General features: G+C 42.5%; 1 protein-coding gene across 1 annotated transcript; it reads right to left on the bottom strand.

Moving 5' to 3' along the window:
• Window positions 1-18,603: 18,603 nt before the first annotated feature.
• LOC100345430 (U6 snRNA-associated Sm-like protein LSm3) lies at window positions 18,604-19,118 on the bottom strand. Its single transcript, XM_002714827.5, has one exon. The coding sequence runs from the start codon at window positions 19,075-19,077 to the stop codon at window positions 18,769-18,771; it is 309 nt and encodes a 102-aa protein (XP_002714873.1). The 5' UTR covers window positions 19,078-19,118; the 3' UTR covers window positions 18,604-18,768.
• Between the last annotated feature and the right edge of the window lie 3,847 nt (window positions 19,119-22,965).

The following is a 22,965-nucleotide window of genomic DNA, read 5'->3' as shown; positions in this document are numbered from 1 at the left end:
AGACTGCTGCATTGGTCACATAATGTGGAAAAGCAGGTTGGGGACAAGTTGCAAGGGGCCTAGCATGCCAGACAACTTGGGTGTGAACAGACAGTCTGATCCCCTGCTTGGGTCTGAACAGAGGTGAGTGGTTAAGAACCAAACCTGGCCGGCACCGTGGCTCACTAGGCTCATCCTCCGCTTGTGGCGCTGGCACCCCGGGTTCTAGTCCCGGTTGGGGCACCAGGTTCTAGTCCCAGTTGCTCCTTTTCCAGTCCAGCTCTCTGCTGTGGCCCAGGAAGGCAGTGGAGGATGGCCCAGGTCCTTGGGCCCCTGCACTCACATGGGAGACCAGGAAGAAGCACCTGGCTCCTGGCTTCGGATCAGTGCAGTGCACCCCTCGCAGCGCACTGGCCATAGAGGCCACTTGGGGGGTGAACCAACGGAAAAAGGAAGACCTTTCTCTCTGTCTCTCTCTCACTGTCTTACTCTGCCTGTCAAAAAAAAAAAAAAAAAAAAAAAAAAACGAAACCAAGAACCAAACCTTAGTTTTTCAGCTTTTTACATGGAGACTCACAGTATTGTTCAGGAACAAAATGACGCATACACGGGTTTCAAAAATCATGAACGTTTGCATTATCTATTTTTTTAAATTCCTATTTATGTATGAGACAGAGATAAACAGAATATTCCTGTTTACTGGCTCACTCCTCAAATACCTATAACAGCTGAGGCTGGGCCAGGCCCAATACAGGAGCCAAGAACTCAATCTGGGCTTGCACGTAATTTGCAGGGGCATGGACCCAGTTACTTGAGATATCACCTGCTGCTGCCCAGGGTCTGCATTAGCAGGAAGTTGGAGTCCCAGCTGAAAAGCAAAGCCAGGCTCTCCAAGTAGGATGCAGGCATCTTAACTTATACCTCAACCACTCAGCTAAATGGCTCCCTTCATTTATCTTTGAATGTCATTCCTAGTCTGAAGTGCCGTTGTGTGTTTGTGTGTGTGTGTGTGTGTGTGATGTGTTAGTTGTTGTTTCATTATTTGGGGGTCACAGTCCATCACCTACTGAAGGGTTTTGTGACCTTTGGGCAGAGCTAACCAGGTACATTCAACTCATTTTCTGAGTTTTATAGACTAAAATAAGCATGATACTCTTTGCCCGTGATAGCTAAAGACCTGTTTCCTGACTGCACTCCCAACAGAAGTAAGGCACCGAGCAGAATAAAAGGTCCTGACTGTGAGCTCCCATGAGCATATCCCTGAGTGCCAAGCCTGTTTCTTCCACATTCATTTCCCGGATGCAGGAACAGAGAGTCTGGCCCATTAGAGTGCCAGAAACAGTGATTAAGATGGACATCTTCTGAAACACGTTGCAAACTTTTTTTTAAAGGGGGAAAAGGCTGAACTTCCACAGTATAAATATTACTGGATGGCCTCGGGCTCAGATGCCATTCACAAACTCCTCAAGCTGTGCACTTGCGATTTATGACATTTAGCAGAGCCCCTGGAGAGAACTTCAGTCCTGCCTGCACTCCAGAGCCAAATATTAGCTCCTTGTGTTAATGAGGCTGAGTCAGGGAGGAGGAAGAAGGGAGATCATTTGAGTGATTTTTCTTGTTAACTCGCAGCCCTCTTCTCTCTCCTTCCTCCCTCCCTCCATCTCCAGCTCCAGAGAGCAAGCTGGAAGCTTGCAGGACTAGGATTCAGTGTGCTCCTCTTCAACAAGGAACCCTGTGTAGCATGGCTCAGAGCTCCAACATCATAGGCAGCCCAGACTCCAGAGGCAGAGTAGAGGAGGCAGGAGGCTTGGAGGGGTGAGGCAGGATGGGGAGAGAGACAGGAAGATATTCAGGGAGGTGGCTAACAAGACCACTCACTCAGCCCTGTATCCACCAGCCTCTCTCCCTCCATCAGCAAAACAGGTGTGGCTCTGCTGAAAACAATTTTTGAGCCCCTTGCAAGGGAGGATCTACATTAGTGCTTCCGAAGCCCACCCATTTGGTAATCTCTATTTTAAATTGAAACTCACTGTATACATATATATACACACATATACATGTATATATACACATAATTATATTTTATATATACATTTGTATGTTTACATATTTATTTAACTTCCACAAGTTTGGGAAACCACTCATTTGAACCAGTCCCTTCCCCACTGTCTTCACCTCCTCAGCCCAGATCTCTAAGTCGGGACACTTATGCTCTCTTGGCCCAACAAAAATGAATAATTTCTTAAAGATTTATTTGAGGCCGGTGCCGCGGCTTACTAGGCTAATCCTCCACCCGCGGCACTGGCACACCAGGTTCTAGTCCCGGTTGGGGCGCCGGTTCTGTCCCAGTTGCTCCTCTTCCAGTCCAGCTCTCTGCTGTGGCCCGGGAGTACAGTGGAGGATGGCCCAAGTGCTTGAGCCCTGCACCCACATGGGAGACCAGGAGGGAGCACCTGGCTCCTGGCTTCGGATTGGTGCAGCGCCAGCCATAGCAACCATTTGGGAGTTGAACCAACGAAAGGAAGACCTTTCTCTCTGTCTCTTTCTCTCTCACTAATTCTGCCTGTCAAAAAAAAAAAAAAAAAGATTTATTTGAAAGGCAGACAGAGACAGAGGGAGACCCTCCATCGCTGGTTCACATCCCAAATGACTGCAACCACCAGGATTCTGCCAGGCGGAAGCCAGGAACTCCATTCAGGTCTCCCACATAGGTGGCAGGGACCCAAGCACTTGGGCCATCATTTGCTGTCTTCACAGGTACATTAGCAGGGAGCCAGATGTGAACCAGAAGAGCCAGAATTCAACCTGCATTCCAATATGGGATGCCAACATCGCAAACAGTAGCTTAACCCACTGCACCACAATGCCAGCCCCCAAAATGAATATTTGCTAATATTTGTTCCATGCAACATTTGAGACCTAACGGTAACTTAAAATTTTCTCTTCATGTATTTGAAATTCAAATTTGATTGGGCAACCATTGAGGTCTGTTTCCCCATATCTGAATGGACTATTACATTAAACCAGTGATTTTCAAATGTTTTCACTTTTTTTTAAATTTTGAATTAACATATATGCCTTTTTGTGGGTTGTGATGCAATATTTCAACAAATCTTCACAGTGTAAAAATATTAAACCAGGCAACGAGCTCTTCCATTTCTTTATCTTTTCTTTGGGTTTGAAGCCTGCCATTCCTCTCTTCCAGTTTTTTTATACAGACAATATCTTTTCATGAAATAGTCATCCCACCATTCAGCAGAACACCAGAACACACCACATTCACCAGATGGTCCTAGGTATCCATTATCCAGACAACCCCATCTGGTAATCTCTATTTTAAATTGAAACTCACTGTACATATATATATATATATACACACACATATATATGTATATATACACAATTATATTTTATATATACATTTGTATGTTTACATATTTATTTAACTTCCACAAAAGAGTACATGTGGTATTTTTCTTTCGGTGTCTGGCTTATTTCACTTAACATAATGATCTCAGTTGCATCCATTTTGCTGTGAATGTCAGGATTTAATTTATGGCTGAATAATATTCCATTGTGTATATCTATGTTTTTAGCCATTAATCCTTTGATGAATACTCACACTGATTCTGTAAGTTGGTTATTGTGAATAGTGCTACAATAAATATGGGAGTACAGATAAGTCTCTCATCTAATTTCATTTCCTTTAGCTATATAGCCAGAACTTGGACAGCTAGGTAATATGATAGATCCATGTTCAGCTTTTTTCATCGTTTGAGAGGCAGAGAGACAGAGCTCCCATTCTGATTGACTCCCTAAATGCCCACATTACAAGGACTGAGCCAGGGCCAGAACAAGGAACTAGGAACTCAATGCAGATCTCCCACATGGGTGACAGGAAACCAACTTCTTGAGCCATCACTGTCACCTTTCATCTGTATTGGTTGGAAGCTGGAGCTGAGAACCAAATACTGGTGTCTTAACTGGCACCTTGACCATTAGGTGAAACATCACCTCTTTTTAGTTTTTTGAAGGAATTTCATACTGTCCTCCCTAATGCCTATATTAATTTGCTTTCCCACCAAGAGAGATTGAAAGAAAAAAAATCTTCCACCTGGTGGTTCTCTCCCCAAATGCCTGCAACAGCCAGAACTGCACCATGCCAAAGCCAGGAACCTAGAACTTAATCCAGATCTCCCAGGTGGGTAGCAGGGACCCAAGTACTTGAGCTATCACCTGCTACCTCCTAGAGTGCACATTAACAGGATCAGATTGGAGTTGGGACTCAAACCGAGGCACCCCCATATTGGATGAGGGTATCCCAAGAGGCACTTTAACAACTACTCATTGTCCATCCTACTGGACTGATACCTCATTGTAGGTTTTGTTTGCATTTTCCTGATGGCTAGTGAGAGTTTTTTCATATATTTGTTGGCCTTTTTTTGTTTTGTTTTGTTTTGTTTTGTTGTTGTTGTTGTTGACAGGCAGATGGACAGTGAGAGAGAGAGACAGAAAGGTCTTCCTTTGCTGTTGGTTCACCTTCCAATGGCCACTGCGGCCAGTGCACCACGCTGATCCGATGGCAGGAGCCAGGTGCTTCTCCTGGTCTCCCATGGGGTGCAGGGCCCAAGCACTTGGGCCATCCTCCACTGCACTCCCTGGCCACAGCAGAGAGCTGGCCTGGAAGAGGGGCAACTGGGACAGAATCCGGCGCCCTGACCAGGACTAGAACCCCGTGTGCCAGCGCCGCAAGGCGGAGGATTAGCCTAGTGAGCCGCAGCGCCGGCCTGTTGGCCATTTCTATTTCTTCCTTTGAGACATGTCTATTTGGATCCTTTGCTTGTTTCTTAATTTGATTATCTTTCTGTTGGTGAGTTGAGATCTTTATATACCCTGGACATTAATCCTTTCAGAAGAGTAGTTTGCACATATTTTCTCCTATTGTTCACTCTTGATTGCCGCCTTTGCTATGCAGAACTTCTTAGTTTGGTATAATCCCATTTGTCTATATTTGCCTTAGTTGCCTGTACTTGGGGGAACTTATCCAATAAATCATTGCCTATCCCAAGGTCTTGAAGTGTTTCCCCTATGTTTTCTTCTAGTAGTTTTATAGTTTTGAGTCTTACATGTGGATCTTTGATCCATTTTGAATCGATTTTTGGTAAGCGTCAATCAAATCTTAAGGACAAAGATCTTTTATTTAAAAAAATTTTAACCCAGAAACATAGTCTGAATAGGTCAGAACAGAACTGGTTGATGCCCTGGTTGATGCAGAGGTGAACAATCAGAGCCTTTTACCCGGCTTTTGCTCTTCCCACGTCTGTCCTGAGTTCAGTTCCAAAATCACAAGAGCTGACAACCTCTACAACCCCTCTGTCTCCTTCAGTGGCTTTCACAAATGAAGACCCTTCAAAACTTCAGCCACTCATGTCTGTTTGCTCAGCTACTGGAATTCTTCACACATACACTGTCAGGGGAGATAGGGACCTCATCTTCACGTACTTCAAGTCATAGCTTCAATCCCCAAGCCCACAAAACATGGGATTGTCTCCCCCTCTCCCAATTCATGCCATCAGATGAAGCTGCAGAGCACTGTGACCAGATACAGCAATGAAGGAAGCATGAGTTCCAACATCAATATTGCCACTGTTTAACCAGATGAACCTGGGGCTTAGCCTCTCTGAATAGCAGGTTCTTGATAAAGGGGCTATTGTTATAACAATTAAGATAATATATATAAGAGCATTATAAGTAAAGAATGCCAAATTCCTCTGCCCCTTAAAAAAAAGATCATATTATTGTATGATTCCTTTTGCATAAGACTCTTAAAAATAAAAGCTAATCTATGGTTAAAAAAAAGATCAGTGATTGCTTGAGGATGGGCTGGAAGGGAGCAATCACAAAAGGGCACAGGGAAATTTGGAGAAGTGGTATATATGTTCATTATTTTTAGTGTGATCATGGCTGGATACCTACCTACATTAAAACTTAACAGATTGTAGCCTTTACTTGTTTGTTGAATATCATTCATAGCTGAAAAACTGTCTAAAACAAATAAGCGTTAAATACTAAAAAGCAATATGCAACTGTTGCTATGACATTGTTACACTCATTTTATTCTGGAAGAAAAATGGGGATTAGAACCAGACCTGGGGTTTTTTATGATTTATTTATTTGAAAGGTGGAGTTACAGAGAGGCAGAGACAGAGAGGAGTCCCCCGTCCAAATGGCCACAACAGCCGGAGCTTGGCCAGTCCAAAGCCAGGAGCTTCATCCAAGTCTCCTTCATGGTTGCAGGGTCCCAAGGACTTGGGCCATCTTCTATTGCTTTCTCAGGCCATAGCAGAGAGCTGGATCAGAAGTGGATCAGCAGGATTCGAACCAGCGCCCCATAAGGGATGCTGGTACTGCAGGCAGTTGCCTTACCCATATGCCACAGCACTGTCCCCCAGACTTGGTTTTAAGGATTATAATTTTCTCCCTAGAGTCAAGTCCGTTTCCTTAAAAACTAAAGTCATACTTGTGTAACCCTGATATAGTCAAAGTTCATGGAATGCTTTCACCTCAAAGATACAAAAGACTTTGAATGTTCTCTGGGCCAATGCTCTATCAAATGTACCCTTTAATTCCCCTTAATACCTACTAATAAATCCTATTGATTCTCCCTCCTACATGTCACCTGACTCTCATTTCTTCACCTTCAGTGTCCTTTCTAGTCCAGTCATTACCATGCCTTGCATGGGCCCTACAACAACTTCCTGCTGGAATCTACACTTCCTAAGTCTTGGTCATCTTCAATTCATCATCCACACTTCAGGTAGAATAAATGCAACATGGTCATGTCACCCTACTGCTTAAAAATTTAACTTGGGGGGCCACCATTGTGGTATAGCAAGTTAAGCTGTGGCTTATGGTGCCCAGTTCTCATAAGTGAGTGCCGGCTCCTTATCCTGGCTGTCTTACTTCTGATCCAGCTCCCTGATAATGCACCTGGGAAAGCAGCTAATGATGGCCTAAGATCTGGGGCTCCTGTCACCCATATGGGAGACCTGGGTGCTGTTCTGAACTCCTGGCTTCATCCTGGCCCAGACCTAGCCATTGTGATCATTTGGAGAATTGGAAGATCTACTCCTCCCTTCCCCAACACACACACTTCAATCTCTTTCAAATAAATACATCCATAAGTAAATAAATCTTTAAAAAGAAAACCCTTTACTTGATCCCCTATTGCCACTGGAGAAAGATGCAAAATATTTAGCATAGCTCTCAAGACCCACATGATCTGGCCCTGATCCATCTGTTCAGCCACTCTTACTTTCTGGGCTTCTTTAAATATCTCTGTCCCAGGTCTTCCCATGTTTCCTGTAAGTTATTCCCTCTGCCTAAAATATTCTCTGCCCTCCCTTCTCAAGTCAATCATCCTTTAGGTTTCACCAGAAATATAATTTTATATTAATTAATTCCCCAGACAAGAACTATTCCCCTATTTTAAACTTCCAATGCATTCTATTTTACTTTTCATAATTAGTTGTACAATATCCATCATCTTTCCTTAAGGAAGAGGACAGGAATGATATCGATCTTACTTTTATAACTTTACTACAAAAACTAGTTCCGTACACAATAATAAATTGTTGCTAAATAAACTAATGAAATTCAGGACTTTCTGCCACATCATATGTTGTTCTTTTGTGATCCATATGCAATCCTTAAAAATCCTTAAATTTTTACAATATTGATCTACTAAACTTTGATGGAATTGTGGAAGTGATCATTGACTGCATAAGTTAGGATCACCTAATGGAAGACCTTGAAAACAAATTAAAGAACTTGGTCAATGGCAATTAGAACACAAAAGTATGCATGTATTTTATATGTTGGGTGAACAGCGATTAAGAATACAGATACTGCTTCCCAATGATGAAGACAAAGGGAAGCAAGACCTCTCAATCATTGTCAGTGGGACTAAAAATTCACCCAACTTATTAGTGAATCACTTGATATCATATTCTTAAGTTTAAAATCTATGTACTTTTTTAAATTTACTTGTCAGAGTTAGACAGTGAGAGAGACAGAAAGGTAGGTCTTCCTTCCATTGGTTCACTCCTCAAATGGCCGCTACAGCCAGAGCTATGCTGATCTGAAGCCAGGAGCCAGGTGCTTCCTCCTGGTCTCCCAGGCAGGTGCAGGGGCCCAAGCACTCGGGCCATCCTCCACTGTCTTCCCAGGCCACAGCAGAAAGCTGGACCAGAAGAGGAGCAACCAGAACTAGGACCCGGAGCCCATATGGGATGCCAGCACCACAGGCAGAGGATTAACCAAGTGAGCCACAGCACCAGCCCCCCACATACTTTTCAACATACCAATTCCACTTGCAGGAATTTAGTTTTCAAATATCAGTGTTCAAAATGCAATGTATTATTGAATTGTTTATAGTAGCAAAAAACTAAGAACAAGCCAGATATTCATCAAAAAGGGATTGGTTAAGTATAGTACATTGTCATAGTTTGGATATTAGTTTGGATGTCTCACAAATGTCCATGTGTTAAGAGCTTGATGCCCAAAATCGTACAATAATTAATGGATTAAAGTTAATGGTTGATGGATTAAGAGTGAAAGCTTGATTCAATTATGCTATATAGGAGGTAGGCCTAGTGGCCGGTCCCAAGGCCACAAGGGATACACCCTTGGATGATAGTGCTCACCTGAGGTCTGGTTATATAGGCCCGAGTCCATGCTAATTTACCTGATTTTTGCTCACCATGTGATCCTTTTTCTACACAAGCACCACCATTGTCATTCTCCATCCTCATTAGATGATTCAATCAATGGGACCAGTGTGACCTGGGACTGTGAAACTCCAAAACTGTGACCCCAAATAACCTTTCTTCCTTCCTAAGTAGCTCTCCTCTGGTAGTTGTCATAGTGAAAAAAAAATGTTGACTAATACATACAGCTACCAAATAAATCTCATTGTACTTTAAAGAATAAAACAGACCTACATATATTAGAAAGATACCTGTCCAGTACACATAAAATAAGTAATGACTGTCTACACAGCGGGGCAAATCTAGAAAATACATAGTAAATTGGAGGAGACTCATTGATTTTCCTTTAATACATTATAAATTTATGTGGTGTTTTCCATTTTTAATACCAATATATGTTAGTTTTAGAATCAGATCCAAAAAGTGTGTTCAAAGGAATTAGAAGGGGCTGGTGCTGTGGCATAGCGGATAAAACCACCACCTGCTATGCTGGCATCCCATATGGGTACCAGTTCAAGTCCTGGCTGCTCTACTTCTGATACAGCTCTCCACTGTGGCCTGGGAAAGCAGTAGAAGATGACCCAAGTCTTTGGGCCCCTGCACCCACATGGGAGACCTAGAAGAAGCTCCTGGCTCTGAATCTGCACAGTTCCGGCCGTTGCAGCCATCTGGGGAGTGAACCAGCGGGTGGAAGACCTCACTACCCCCCTCCTCCTCTCTTTCCCCTCCTCTCTCTCTCTGCCTCTCTCTAACTCTGCCTTTCAAATAAAATAAATCAATCTTTAAAAAAAAGGAATTTAAAGACCATCTCATCCAATTTCATTGTTTTATTTTTGAGGGAACTGACACCAGAAAAATCTCACAGGAATGATTTCTTTCACAGCATTTACTTTAGGTGGCTTCTCTTCTCTATACAGTGGGAATTTATTTATTTATTTTTTTTTTTTTTTAGTTAAAAGGCTTTTATTTGTAAGTGGCCTATCACCATGTCAGCTGCATTTATAACAATGAAAACAGCACCAAAATAGGGGAGGTAGCACACACAAAATATCCATGATTAATTTGGCCAAATAGTCTTTTTGTAGTGTATACATATGATAGCAGACTACATTACCGCATTTAAAATATGAATTCTATAGGTAACTACATGTTTTAGGTTTTTAAATATATTTATTAAAATCATGTTTTACATAATTTTAAACATTGTGTTCTGTAAAACAGTATGTTTATATATCAGAACTCAAAAATTATAACAAATCACCAGGAAGTCAATGTACTCATCCAACATTTCTCCTAGCTGCCCATCAGATATCCTTGAAGGCAACTGCCATTATCAATTTCTTTTTTTTTTCTTTTTCTTTTTCTTTTTTTTTTTAACTTTTATTTAATGAATATAAATTTCCAAAGTACGATTTATGGATTACAATGGCTTCCCCCACATACCGTCCCTCCCACCCACTACCCTCCCCTTTCCCACAGTGGGAATTTAAACATAGAAATGGGCACATGGTTCTGGCTGGTCAAGCAGAATATACTCCCTCAGGACACAGGGTTTGGTCCAGGAATGGACTTGTGACACAACCACAATGATTCAAATCATTTTCAGGAGTTTGTATGGATATGGGGGTATAGAGAGAACCTCATACCTTTTACCCCTAGACTGCTTTTTTATGAGGAATGTCTGAGTCTGAAGCTACCCAGCTATATCTTGGCTGCAAAGTGGAAAAAGTCCACCTGAAAATGAATTCAAGGAGAAGAACATCTGACAGAGGAGACAATGTCCTATGGATACCACTGGAGATGCTGGATTCATTTGTGCCTATGACTTCATCCATCCTCTGAGAGTTCCTCTTACTACTGAATACCATTAGGGGTAACGCGAGGAGTTATACAGAAAGCAGAAAGCACAGAGCCCAGAGGTGGGAGATCGAGGACTGACTCCCTTTCTCCTGACTCACAGAGATGACTGTCCCACTGCATTGACACCCCATCCCAAGGCCTGTGGGGGCAATTGCTGTTCAAATGTTACTCCTTTGGTACAAATGCATGCTTGCATAAACTTTCCAGAAGGCAACTTTACAACAAGTATCATGAAACTCCAAAATGTCCGCTTTTCTATATCAAGGAAAGAATGTTGAGGCACAATTTGTATGATCATTACATTTCTCGTTGTAAAGGAAGGCATTTCATTTCTGATTTTAATGGCCATACTCTTTCACTAGCTATCTCCACTCAGGAAATAGATCCGAACAAAATTTCCTAAATTACGAACAAAGGTTTATGGAGAAACATATTCACATAAAATAGAAGTTGGGTGTCCAAGGGTATGATGATGTGAAGTAAATTATGACATATCCATAGAATGGAATATTAAACAGCAATCTTAAAAAGCTATTACATATTTATGGTTTCTAATGACAGGAAAATACTTATGGCTAAGTGGAAAGGTAGGGTTTATTTTACCTACTCCATTTTATTATATCTAATATATCTTAGAAATGTTCCTCTAAGACCCTCTCTAATTTGGGAAGGAAAGTGATACAAAATAGCCAAGGGTTAGATTTGTGGAAGAGAACTACATGGGCTGATCATTATTATTTAGTTGAAATAATATCAGTACATATAATATACATCACTGAGCACATCTCCAGTCATATCAAATATCCCTCACATCCTAGCTACTGTGGTCCCTGTGAATCGCTTACACAAAATCTTCCAACAAGTAGCCCTAAAATGATGCCCCTGAGGCAGACAACTGTGGGAGATGCCAAGAATGTGTTAGAATCACAGGAAGCAAGCCTGCAGGCAACTGTGGGCTTTCCAGCCCCGATCCTCAAAGCCAGGCGTCCTAGAGCCCCCGTATAACTAAGGATATTTCCTCTTTAAAATGAATTCTCAGTGCGTCCCCCAGGACTCAATCAGAACCAAAAGAGTATTTCTGTCCTGCTCCCTGCCTTCTGCAACAGTCACTGAACAATAGCCCTTCACTCTTTACTCTGCTTCTCTGCCAGGAGCTGGGTTTCAAAAAGAGAATGAAAGGAAGAATGCTTGTTAATAGAGTCAAAGATTGTATTAATAAGGTGGAGATTTAGGAAGTATTGTTTATTTGGTTTACTACTGAAAAAAAAAAAAAACACCTACTTAAAAGCAACATGGAAGGACCCACGCTGTGGTGTAGTGGGCTAAGCCTCTGCCTGCAGTGCCAGCATCCCATATGGGCACCAGTTTGGGTCCCAGCTGCTCTATTTCTGATCCAGCTTTCTGCTATGGCATGGGGAAGCTGTAGAAAATGGCGTAAGTGTTTGGGCCTGTGCACCCACATGGGAGACTCAGAGGAAGCTCCTGGCTTCAGATGGGCCCAGCTCCAGCAGTTGCATCCATTTGGGGAGTGACCCAGCAGATGGAAGATTTCTCCCTCTGTTTCTACCTTTCAAATAAATAAATCTTTAAAAAATGCTCAGCAGTACATTCTGCACTACCCACAAGTGCTTCCAAAATTTTAGAGTGCATATGGAAACATTTGATCTTAATAAAAATGCAGATTCCAATTCTGTAAAACTAGGATGGAGCCCAAGAGTGCCAGAAAGCTGAGGTGACACCAGCACTTCTGTTACACAGGCCAAGCCTTGATTGGAAAGCTTTTACTCAGGAACAGGTGTTGTTGTGCAAGTGCAGTGGGTAAATCGCTTTTTGGTGTGCTACATCCCATATCAGTGTCTGTTCAGTCACAGCCCTGCTTCCAATCAAGCTTCCTGCTAGTGCACACCCTGGGAGGCAGCAAGTGATGGCTAAAGTACTTGGGCCCCTGCCACCCATGTGGGAGACCCAGATGGAGCTTCTGGCTTCTGGTTTCAGGCCTGACTCAAATGTGACTGTTGTAGGCTTTTAAGAATTGAAATAGTGGATGGAAGATCTCTTTCTCTCTTGATCTCATTCTTGCTGTCACTCTGCTTTTCAAATAAATGAAAATAACTTTTTTTAAAAGGGGGGGGGGCGGGCTTCACTTGTATAACACTTGTTTTCAAAGTCAGCTCCTCCTTGGAATCATTTAAGTAACTAAAAAAAAAATACTGACTGAGTCCTAGAGATTCTTATTTCATCAGTCTGAGTGTGGCATGAGCAATGGGATTTTTAATAAGTCCCCAGGTTATTCTGAGATGCTCCAAGTTTGAAAATCACTGTTCTCTATAGTATGTACTTAGTAAGTGGGACCTGTTGTAACTCTAAACGTGATGAAAGTTCATATAATTGTAATCATGCTTAACATAGATGATATTCATCTGAAGTACTATATGCCATGCTAGAATAAAGAGCAGAGGGGCAGGCGTCTGGCCTAGCAATTAGGACACCAGTTCAGATGCCCACATCCTGTATCAGAGTGTCTGGATTCATGATGTAGCTCTGCTCCCAATTCCAGCTTCTTGTTTAACGCACACTCTGGGAGGCAGTGGTAACAGCCCAACAGGTCAGATTTCCGACACCCACCTGGAAAGCCAGGATTGAGTTCCTGGCTCCCAGCTTGGGCTCCCAAGGATTGTTGCGGGGACCAGAGCAGGCTTGGGGGTTGGGGGTTAAACGAGCAGAAAGGAATTCTCTCTCAAATAATTTTTAACTAATTAAAGGCAGAAAAAACTGCAGGTAGGTTTTAGCTAAACAAATTTTTCAACCAGAAGAAAAAAATCAGAACGTATGCAACATGTATAGTTTTCTAAACTGTCTATGTAACTTCTTTAAATGAAATTGCACACAATGCTTTAAAGAAGTATTTTTGTAAGGATATCTCTTCAGATGTACTCCAACGTGTGGTACACCTAAGAGGTTTGCGTCCTATCTTGTTAAATAAGTGTTTGGGGTTCTTTCAACTGTGCTTTCTCATTTCCAACAAAGAGTGGGAGCACAGGACACATGATACAATAGGGAAAATGTCGAGACAGCATTTTCAAACATAATCACCCAAATGTGAAGGGACACACAGTTCAGAAGGAACAGAGTAAGACGAGAGAGAAAGGAGAGAAGAGAGCAGATGATGCAATCTGATGTGACGCCGACATGCCAGATCAAAGCAGCTGACGGGCGAGCAACATTTCATTTGGGAATCAAGTGAATTGTTATAAAGTTAAGAGAGAGCAGGAGCACTGTGGAGATAATAGGACTGGCTTTCAGCCACCACATCTAACGACTTTGCCCAGAGGAACTATTCAAGTGCTCATTCAGAACACTCTCACTAGAAGCTTAAATGAAAAGTGTCGGGATTCTAGTGGGATTTGCTTGTCCTTAAACGTCTCCACCCTAGCCTGGGAACCTCTGCCTTCCATGGAATGTCACCCATACTCCAAACATTTGCCTCAAAAAGTTCTACTCTCCCCTCCCAGAGATATTTTCATATTCTCCCAGTTGACTGAGTTTAGCACTTAATTTGCATGTAGCACTTACATTTGGATGCACTTATTATACATGCCATTATTTTTTGAAACTGAAATAAATTTCCATAGCATATTCTCAGAATATTAAGTGTCTTTTCACACTCCTTTAAACCAAATAGCTTTATTATGTATTATTATTTCTTAACTTTGTCTACCAACCTACTTTTTTTTTTTTACAGAACCCTCCTTTCAAAAGTAAACAATTTTAAACTTATTTGCAAAGCTGAACAATTACCAATTGCATGGTCTGAAAAGAGCATGATTTTTTTCTCTAGTTTTGTTACTCTGAGTTCAGCAAGACGTTCATTCTTTTTCCACTTGTCTTTACCATTCATGAGAGTCTTGAAAATATGATTTTAACAAAAAGTAAAGAATTGCTCAGAAGGACACAACATTAACATTTGTCAAGACAAAAGTAAAAATGGAATTAATACGGAATAATTAGACAACTTGGAAGGAATTTAAACATAACTATCTGAAAAAACAAATGTTTATACTGATCAGCTCCTGGTGCTTAAAGGAATACCATGGACTTAATTATGATTAAGTTTGAAATGTTAAAGTAAATGTTATTAATAATGGTGACCAGAATTGTAAAGAATGAAGAAGCTGAATTGAAGACTCTGTCATATGTGGACAAATGAGAAATCTTCATAAAGTACAACTCGACAGAGCTGGAAGGGCCCGACATAGGAGAAGAATGCTCCATGCCTGGATCCACTCAGTGGGGTTGAAAGATAGCACTGGGAGGAGACAAAGCCTGCCACCTGCAACATGGTCTCAGCAGAGTACAGTCATAGAGGATAAAGCATGGCACACGGTCAGTACTCAGTAACTCACGGATCGATGGGCAGATGGATGGACGGATGGACAGGCTGGGATGGAGGGGGAAAGGAGGGATATTCAGGATTAAAATCTGAAGAGAAATATCATGTTACTCGTAAAGCTACAGATCAGGGGACATGGGGACAAGAAGCAGCTCGGCCTCACTGAGAGGCAAGCAGCCCCAGAGATATCCGTCTGCAGGCAGAATGCATTCTGAGAGAACAGATAGAACACTACCAAAAACAGAACCCCTACTCAGGAGGAATGAAAATAAAAGGGATATTGTTGAAATAACAACTTATACCTAGGTAAAAACACAAAAACTGAAGAGTCAATAATAAATGGATCCTTTTCCTCAAGGATAAAACAGCAACAAATGGGTCTTTAGTACTAGACAGAAGCTTAAAACAGAGTGAGATGTCTCAGGAACACATACAACTTCAGTTATCAGAATTTGGGCACAAAAAATTTAGGCAGTACTAACACCAAAGGTTGCTGGACACTGAAACCTAGACTTCCTTAAATCCCCGCTGCCTGCAGGTAGGATTAGTCCAGGAGCTCAGGGCAAAACAGACCGAGTTTGTTCAGGAAAAGCCAGTCTTGGAATGACAGAAGTTAGAAACCAGACAACCTGGGACACAAAGAGGACATTAATGACCCCAGCAAAAAGGGAATTAATATAGGATTCACCACACACACACTCCACAGACCATTACAACAGTCATCTAAAACACATCTGAAAAAAATAAAAGTAAAATGCATCCACTCCAAAAACAGCTCTGTGGTGGAGGAGCTTCAGTCCTCATGTGGTCTCACTACCACGGACCCCAACCTAATGTACTAGTAACCTGCTAACGCCACCAGCCATCAACATTTGCTGACTTCCTTTTCATGTAAAGAGCGCTGTCCCAAGCTCCAGTCAGGAAAGAGAAGTCCTCAAAATTACTGGCAGAAATGCCAAGACTGAGCAAGGATTACGTGGAAAAAAAAATCTGAAGTTTTCCTTGTCAAAATCAACACATAGACAATTTTGCTTAAGTAGCAAGGATTTCTGTCATTTATTGGGAGGGATGGGAGATGGCTATTGGGGTCACAGAAGTACTGCTTGTTGGAGTCAAAGAGCCAGCATGTGTAGAAGGCACCTCCCTTTCCAGCTCAGGGTCAGGCCTCTGACACCCCCTTCCAGGTTGACCTCAGCAGGTAAGCCTCGCTCCATCCAGCCACAGTGACAATTGGAAGATATGAAGTCATTGACTTGGAATGTGAGCAGTTTGCTGGTCTGGAAAGACACCTCTTCTCCCACTGCACCAGCTCCCCATTCTAAGGAGCCACATCAGTATTCTGAAGGGGACCTCGGGTGCTCGGTGGCCTTGAGCTTGAGCAGTTGTTTTGCTTTCAGTCCATTCTGTATTTTTAGCCCCCAGCATTGCCTCCAGCCACTTGCAATTACTTAAGAGGATCATTTGCTACTGATGTTTGCTTGGAGCATCAGCAAGATGTAATGGTGCAGTCTTTGCTTAGCAAATAAACCTAGTTTCAAAGAAAGGAGACAAGCTGCTTGCAAGCCAGAGCTACAATGGAGGATCCCAGAAGCAAGGCTTGGTTTTTCTGTGGTGTCTTATCTCACAGCTCTGCGAAGCTCATTGCAGTAGCATCCTAACCCCTATGGCAGAGTGTAAGTCTAACAAAGGAGTGTTTCCCCCAAAGCCTGGCTCCCTGTACTGGGGAAAAAGAAAAGGGGATGGGGCATTATCTGAATTCTGAACACTAAGAGGACATGGATCTGTCTATAAAGAGTAGGAGAGTTCCTCCTATATTAATTGAAGGATTCTGTATCATCCACATTATAATACCCTTGATTCTGGCAATGACCCAATGAAAGCTCACCCCTGGGAACCTCTTCTCTACCTCTGCTCTTTGAAGAAGAATTTGGCTGCCACCTGTGTCTCCTCACCAGAAAAAATGTTCACACATGCAGAGCCTGGAAGGTCAAGATGGAGCAAATTTATCCCACTCACCTCCACCTTCTGAGTCCATGCAGTCCTTTTCCTAGCCTCAGCCAATGACATCATCCTCTTTTCCTTTCACCCTTCCTGGATTCCCAAAGGAAGTCCTGTCCTGGTATACAGAGCAAAGACGCTAAAGACATAGATAATGTTGGGATAAGAGGCCTGTCCAATTAATATATGGGAGTTGTTAATGTTAGCTTCATTGACAGCTTCCTGGAAGAAAGTCAAAGACCTCTCTTCTTTGAGCCTCAGTTTCTTCCCCCTGAGAAATGAGAATGGCAACACCTACACTGCAGGGATTCTGAAAGTGTTACATGACGAGTAGACAGAAGCCAGCATGCAGTGGGTATAAAATAACTGGGAACAAGTCATGTACATCAGCACCCGTGTACTGTTGCTGCTTTCTCTATAACTGACTACCACAAGCATCACATCCAGCTCAACATCACCACACAAAGCGGATGCAGCAATACCACAGGCTGTCTTTGACTATGGCTGCTCAAGAACAGACAAACTTTGCTTATTACAGCTGATGATCCCCACAGGAAAAACTAAACTTTGTTGTAAGAGAAGACTGACCTTTAAAGTCAAATGGAAATGAGACAATGGCTACTTTTGGTGTTCAAAATACCCAGGTACCTTGCCTTTCCATTTCATAAAATTCCCTAGTATTTGCAATTATAAGTTGGTTTCAGAGAGCAATGTTGTAATCCTAAAGCCAGATTGCATCAATATTTCTGATCCACCTAAAGCCACCCAAGTGTCCAAGAAAATCCTGGACCCTACAAAATTTACAGACCAATTTTCTAAACCAAAGTGGTTTGCATAGACTTTAGATAAAAATCTGAAATCATGTTTCCTTATCTAAACCAGACCACTTTAAAAGAAGATACAATATTAGCTTTCTAGGGAATTGGTTTGCAGCAATATAAGGCCAAGGAAAACAATTACCTGGAAAATGAGTGTAAGGAATCAGCAGTTCCTCTACAGAGAAGGCATAATACCACATTTCCTAGAGCTTGGGAATGCACATGTGAAGTAACACTATGGAACAGAAATCTCCAAAGGAACTCAAGGTGTGTCATTTATTTACCATGACTACTGTCTCCTAGATTATGACAGAGGAATGTGATAAGAGGAGAAACTAACTGAACAGTGACTAAAGCTGGTTGAGGGTGATAAATTTGTGGAGGTATCAACTTCTCATTACAGTCTAACAGACTTCTCAGCATCAGAGTAACGGTGGCCATGGGGCCCATCCATCTTAGGTTGGGATAGTAACACAGAACTCTATGAAGTTACCGGCAAGGCCAGTGGTTCCTTGAGTGCAACCTCTCCTTCACTGAGACAGCATCATGGGCCTCTAGGATAAACAAGGCTTTACAGAGAACTTAGGAAGCATATTCTTTTTTTTTTTTTTTTTTTTAAGTCAAAAAGCAAATATCCAATTTAATTTAAAGGAAAACAAAATAAAACAAAAAACAGACCCAGTCACTGTCTACATGAATACAATGGAGCAAACCAACCCGAGAAAGAGTTCTATGTCTCGGTGGCCACACTGCTGGGCAGGGCTGGGGAGAAATGAAACCACCACTCAGCTTAAGCAGTTCTAAGTTACTTGCAAATGAACTCATTTCAGGAGTGGAAGAATCCACGGGGGCACTTCTCGTATCAAACTGTATGCTAATTTATCCGTGAATGTCCTGTCCCTTTAACGAGGCAGTTGTACAAAGTCTCCTATTGCTACCTGGGGTCAATTCTGTTTCAGCCGACTCTCAGCGGAGGGGCGACCAGGACGACACCGTCTCCCCGGACAAAGAGCATCGGGATGTTACGTTTGGTTGATTTATAGATCTCTTCGTACGTTTCTTCATCGATTTCTATGGTAGTCACCGTCTCTTCCACATCTCCCAGTATCATATTTAAATGCTGATCGTAAGCGTGCAATCTGCCGCGAAGCTCTCGGTCGTTTCTCATTTTCACGTAAATTCGTTCATCCAGGCTGAGCCTGATGAGATCCAGCGGCTCCTCTACAGTGTTGGTAGTTTGTTGCTGGTCCACGTCGTCCGCCATGTTTCAAACCCTGCGCCGTTTCCCCTAGGAAGCATATTCTTGGAAGTGGAAATCACCCCCACACTACTTAGAAAGGTTGCTATATTGAACTAGGAAAATGAAAGTCTTATCATGTAAGAGAAATGAGGATAGAAAACAGTCTTAAATGAGAATTAGTCTTTTGTAGATTTTTTTCAAGTATTTCTCATCTCTGTTGATCATTTGGGGTCTACAAACACCATTTTGATTTTAAGTTAATTTTGGACTATTTTGACATCTGCTCATAATTTCAAAGTTGCTTTAAAAATTAGCTGGTTTCCTAGTTCCCTCAGAAATGAATCTCTGAGTAGGCAGACGTTTGACTCAGCAGTTAGGCTCCATTCTGCACTCAAACTTCCTGTTAATGCACAACCTGGGAGGCTTCAAGTGCTTGGGTCCTTGTCACCCACTTGGGAAGCCCAGATTGCATTCCTAGTTGCTGGCTTTGGCCTGCCCAGAACCAGCTGTTGCAGGCATTTGGAGAGTAAAGCAGAGGATGGGAGATATCCCTTTCCCTCAAATAAAAAAAATTCTAAACAAAAACATACTAAAAAATAAATGCATAAATATCTGAGACCATTTTAATGGGGAGAGGGCCAGAGAAAAAGTGATCCCAATGCTGTAGGAGGAGAGTGTTGAGTGGAGAATATTACGAAAACATCTGAATTCATCTTGCTGAAATTCTACAAAATAGACAGGAATCTAAGAGTTTTCTCCCACTTAACTTTCACACATCTTCTTCCAGGAGGGGCATTGTCTCAGAATCTTTTGTAGTCCTAAGGTAAGAGCTATCCAGAGGAAAGTGACCCCACTAATTTCATATACTTTTCTTGGCCCTAAAAATGTGTCTCATTTTTCTATTTTCTGCTAGATCCTTCTCAGACAGAAAGCATCTGCTGTGCTCGAGAGCTTGTTAGAAATGCAGACTCCCAGACGCCACCCCAACTAGTAAATGAGAATCTGCATTTTATCAAGATCCCCATGTGATTTCTTTAGACATAAGAGTTTGGCAAGCTGATATCACATTATGCCCTCTCTGTTTCCAAGCCCCATTCCACCTGTTCCCCTGAGCCCTCCCCTTCCTTTTAACATCCCTCAAGTTTTCCTTAGTGAGCTTGTCATGATTTCAGTCACAAGCCTTTTCTGTATCGCTATGCTGCCACATCTCCCACAGTATATGAAGTTGTGTGCAGGAAGATATTACCTTTATTTTCTCTTGTGCTTTCCATTACCTGTACTTATCTAGATCTACCTGCGTCCTCCTCTCCTTCATTACACCTGTAGTTCAGTTCAAAACACATTAATTGCTTGTCTACTCTGCACCCGGCACTGTGCTTACAAAGGTAGCTAAGACACAGGACCTGTCCTCCCAAGATGTAATCTAGAAGGCAAGAGCTGGACTCTTCCCATTCATCTCCACGGCAGGCTCTGCTGGGAACTCTGCAAGGGCACCAACAAATGAGAGAAGAGCTTCACCAGTCAAAACGGAGGAAGACCTAATAATAAACAAATTATAGCTATTGTTGGTAAAAAAAAAAAAAATTATTCTTTCTGGAGGCAGAAAGATGAGAGGGAAGGACAGAGAAAGAGAGATTGGTAGAGAGATAAGAGCTCCCATCCTCCTCTAATCCACTCCTCAAATGCCCACAAGAGCCAGGTCTTCCACTGGGGGGCAGGGTCCCACTGACTTGAACCATTACCTGTTGCCTCTCAGGGTGCACATCAGCAAACAGGTGGAATCAGAAGCCAGAGCCTAGGCTGGCGCCACGGCTCACTAGGCTACTCCTCTGCCTTGTGGCGCCGGCACACCGGGTTCTAGTGCTGGTCAGGGCGCCGGATTCTGTCCCGGTTGCCCCTCTTCCAGGCCAGCTCTCTGCTGTGGCCAGGGAGTGCAGTGGAGGATGGCCCAAGTCCTTGGGCCCTGCACCCCATGGGAGACCAGGAGAAGTACCTGGCTCCTGCCATCGGATCAGCACGGTGCGCAGGCCACAGCGCGCTGGCCGCAGCGGCCATTGGAAAGTGAACCAACAGCAAAGGAAGACCTTTCTCTCTGTCTCTCTCTCACTGTCCACTCTGTCTGTCAAAAAATTTTAAAAAAAAAGATAAAAAAATAAAGAAGTCAGAGCCAGACTCTGAACCTAAACACTTTGATGTGGGATGTGGGTGTCTCCTTTGGTACCTCAATCACTATGTCAAATATCTACCCTCTCCATTCCTTTTTAGTTAAGAAAAAAATATATAACTCTCCTTTCTGTACTTGGACTAGTCAGTACTCAAAGTAGAAAGACCACCAAGAACCCTCTTCTGTTCTTTATGCTTTCTGGGTTCCCCCTGATAAAACTTTTACCCATGCATACAAGACCCATTTTGCATCTTTATCAAAGCAGCAGTAGGAAAGCTCCTGAGCACCCTAAAATCCTTGGGATCCAACTTATCTCTGGCCTTTCTCCAATATGACCACCCAAAATCTGAATCTATTATGCCATAGACTAAAGATGGCTGAAAAGTTCTTTGTCCCTCCCCCGACAAAGGGGAAGTTCATTAACCCTTCCCTTCAGGTTCTGTGATTCCTATCAAATAAAATTGACACTGGGCTTCCTCAAAGCCTAAATCTTAAGGAGGCTTGGAAGTTTTCACCTTAGTTCCCTCAGGAGCCCTGGAGCTACCATGTAGGTAATCCATCCACACAGGTGGAGGTACCTCAGGGACAGGAGAAGCTGTGACTCCACAAAGAGGTGGAAACTCAGCCCTCCTAGCATTCTGGGTTAGCCTTCAAATGACTCCAGTTCCATTTACCATCTGGCTACAGTTGCAAGAGGCACTGCAGGCAACACAAGCAGAGCTGCCTAACTGAGCCTAGTCACCCTATAGAAGCAAAGGAGAGATTTTTTTTAGTGACTCTTGTTTAAATCTCCTAAGCTTTGTGAAAGTTCATTGCATAGCAAAAAGTAATTAAAACAATGTCTTCTAGTAGATCAGATATGGTCTTGGCATCTCAAGGTAATCCTACCTATCAGAAATCTACCTTATGTGACAGAAAATAACTAGTACTTCTAGATAAACAGCCTGCAGTCAATTGACATATCAGCTACAGCCCCAGTGCATGTGGGAGAAACACTAATATTCAGTTAGAAGAGGATGATTAATAAAGGATAGATTTGTCAAGGTCCAGTTCCCTGACTGCTTTCAGGTGTGACCAGCCAAACTTCGTCAGCAGAGACAATCCACCACCTGTGTCCCTTTCATCAGTGTTGAACTCCAACTGTGTTGCTCTGCTGAAGAGAGGAAAATGCTCTATAAGAAATTGCCAATATTTCATGAGTAAATCACACGTAGGAGTACCTATAGTCGTATCTCCCAGAAACAAAAGCCCAAGCACAGTTTTGCTGATCAGCAAATGTGTTCACTTCAGCTCATACTCCTCCACCCACTTGCAAATGCTGTATGGAAAGCAATACACCCAGGAACTGTTTAACAATACAGGCAATTGTCACTAGGTCTCAATGAGCAGTTGAGTGAGTGCAATGGGCAACCTACTTAGGGCTGATAGACTACAGATGCTGGATGATGACACCAGCAATTTGCAGCCAGTCAGCATCCTACCATCCACAGAGTTCAACAGAAAGCCATGCATAGAGAAAGGTCTTCAAGAGCCCCATGATGTCTCAGGATCTTTCTCACAATACAGCACACAGTGAATCAGTGGGGGTGACTTACCAGCAAAATAGCCTAATCCATGGCTGGCAATGCCCTAGGAAAAAGCACATATAAAAACTTACATCAAGATATAATCAACTAAAATTGAGGGAGTAATTAAAGCAATTAGAATATATTTAAATAAAACTTAATGTTGCCACTAAAAATTAGGCT

Source organism: Oryctolagus cuniculus, chromosome 5, assembly GCF_964237555.1.
Source record: "Oryctolagus cuniculus chromosome 5, mOryCun1.1, whole genome shotgun sequence".
In the NCBI taxonomy this organism is placed as follows: domain Eukaryota; kingdom Metazoa; phylum Chordata; class Mammalia; order Lagomorpha; family Leporidae; genus Oryctolagus; species Oryctolagus cuniculus.
Note: the sequence above shows the minus strand (reverse complement) of the source record. Positions and strands in the feature narration are given on the sequence as shown.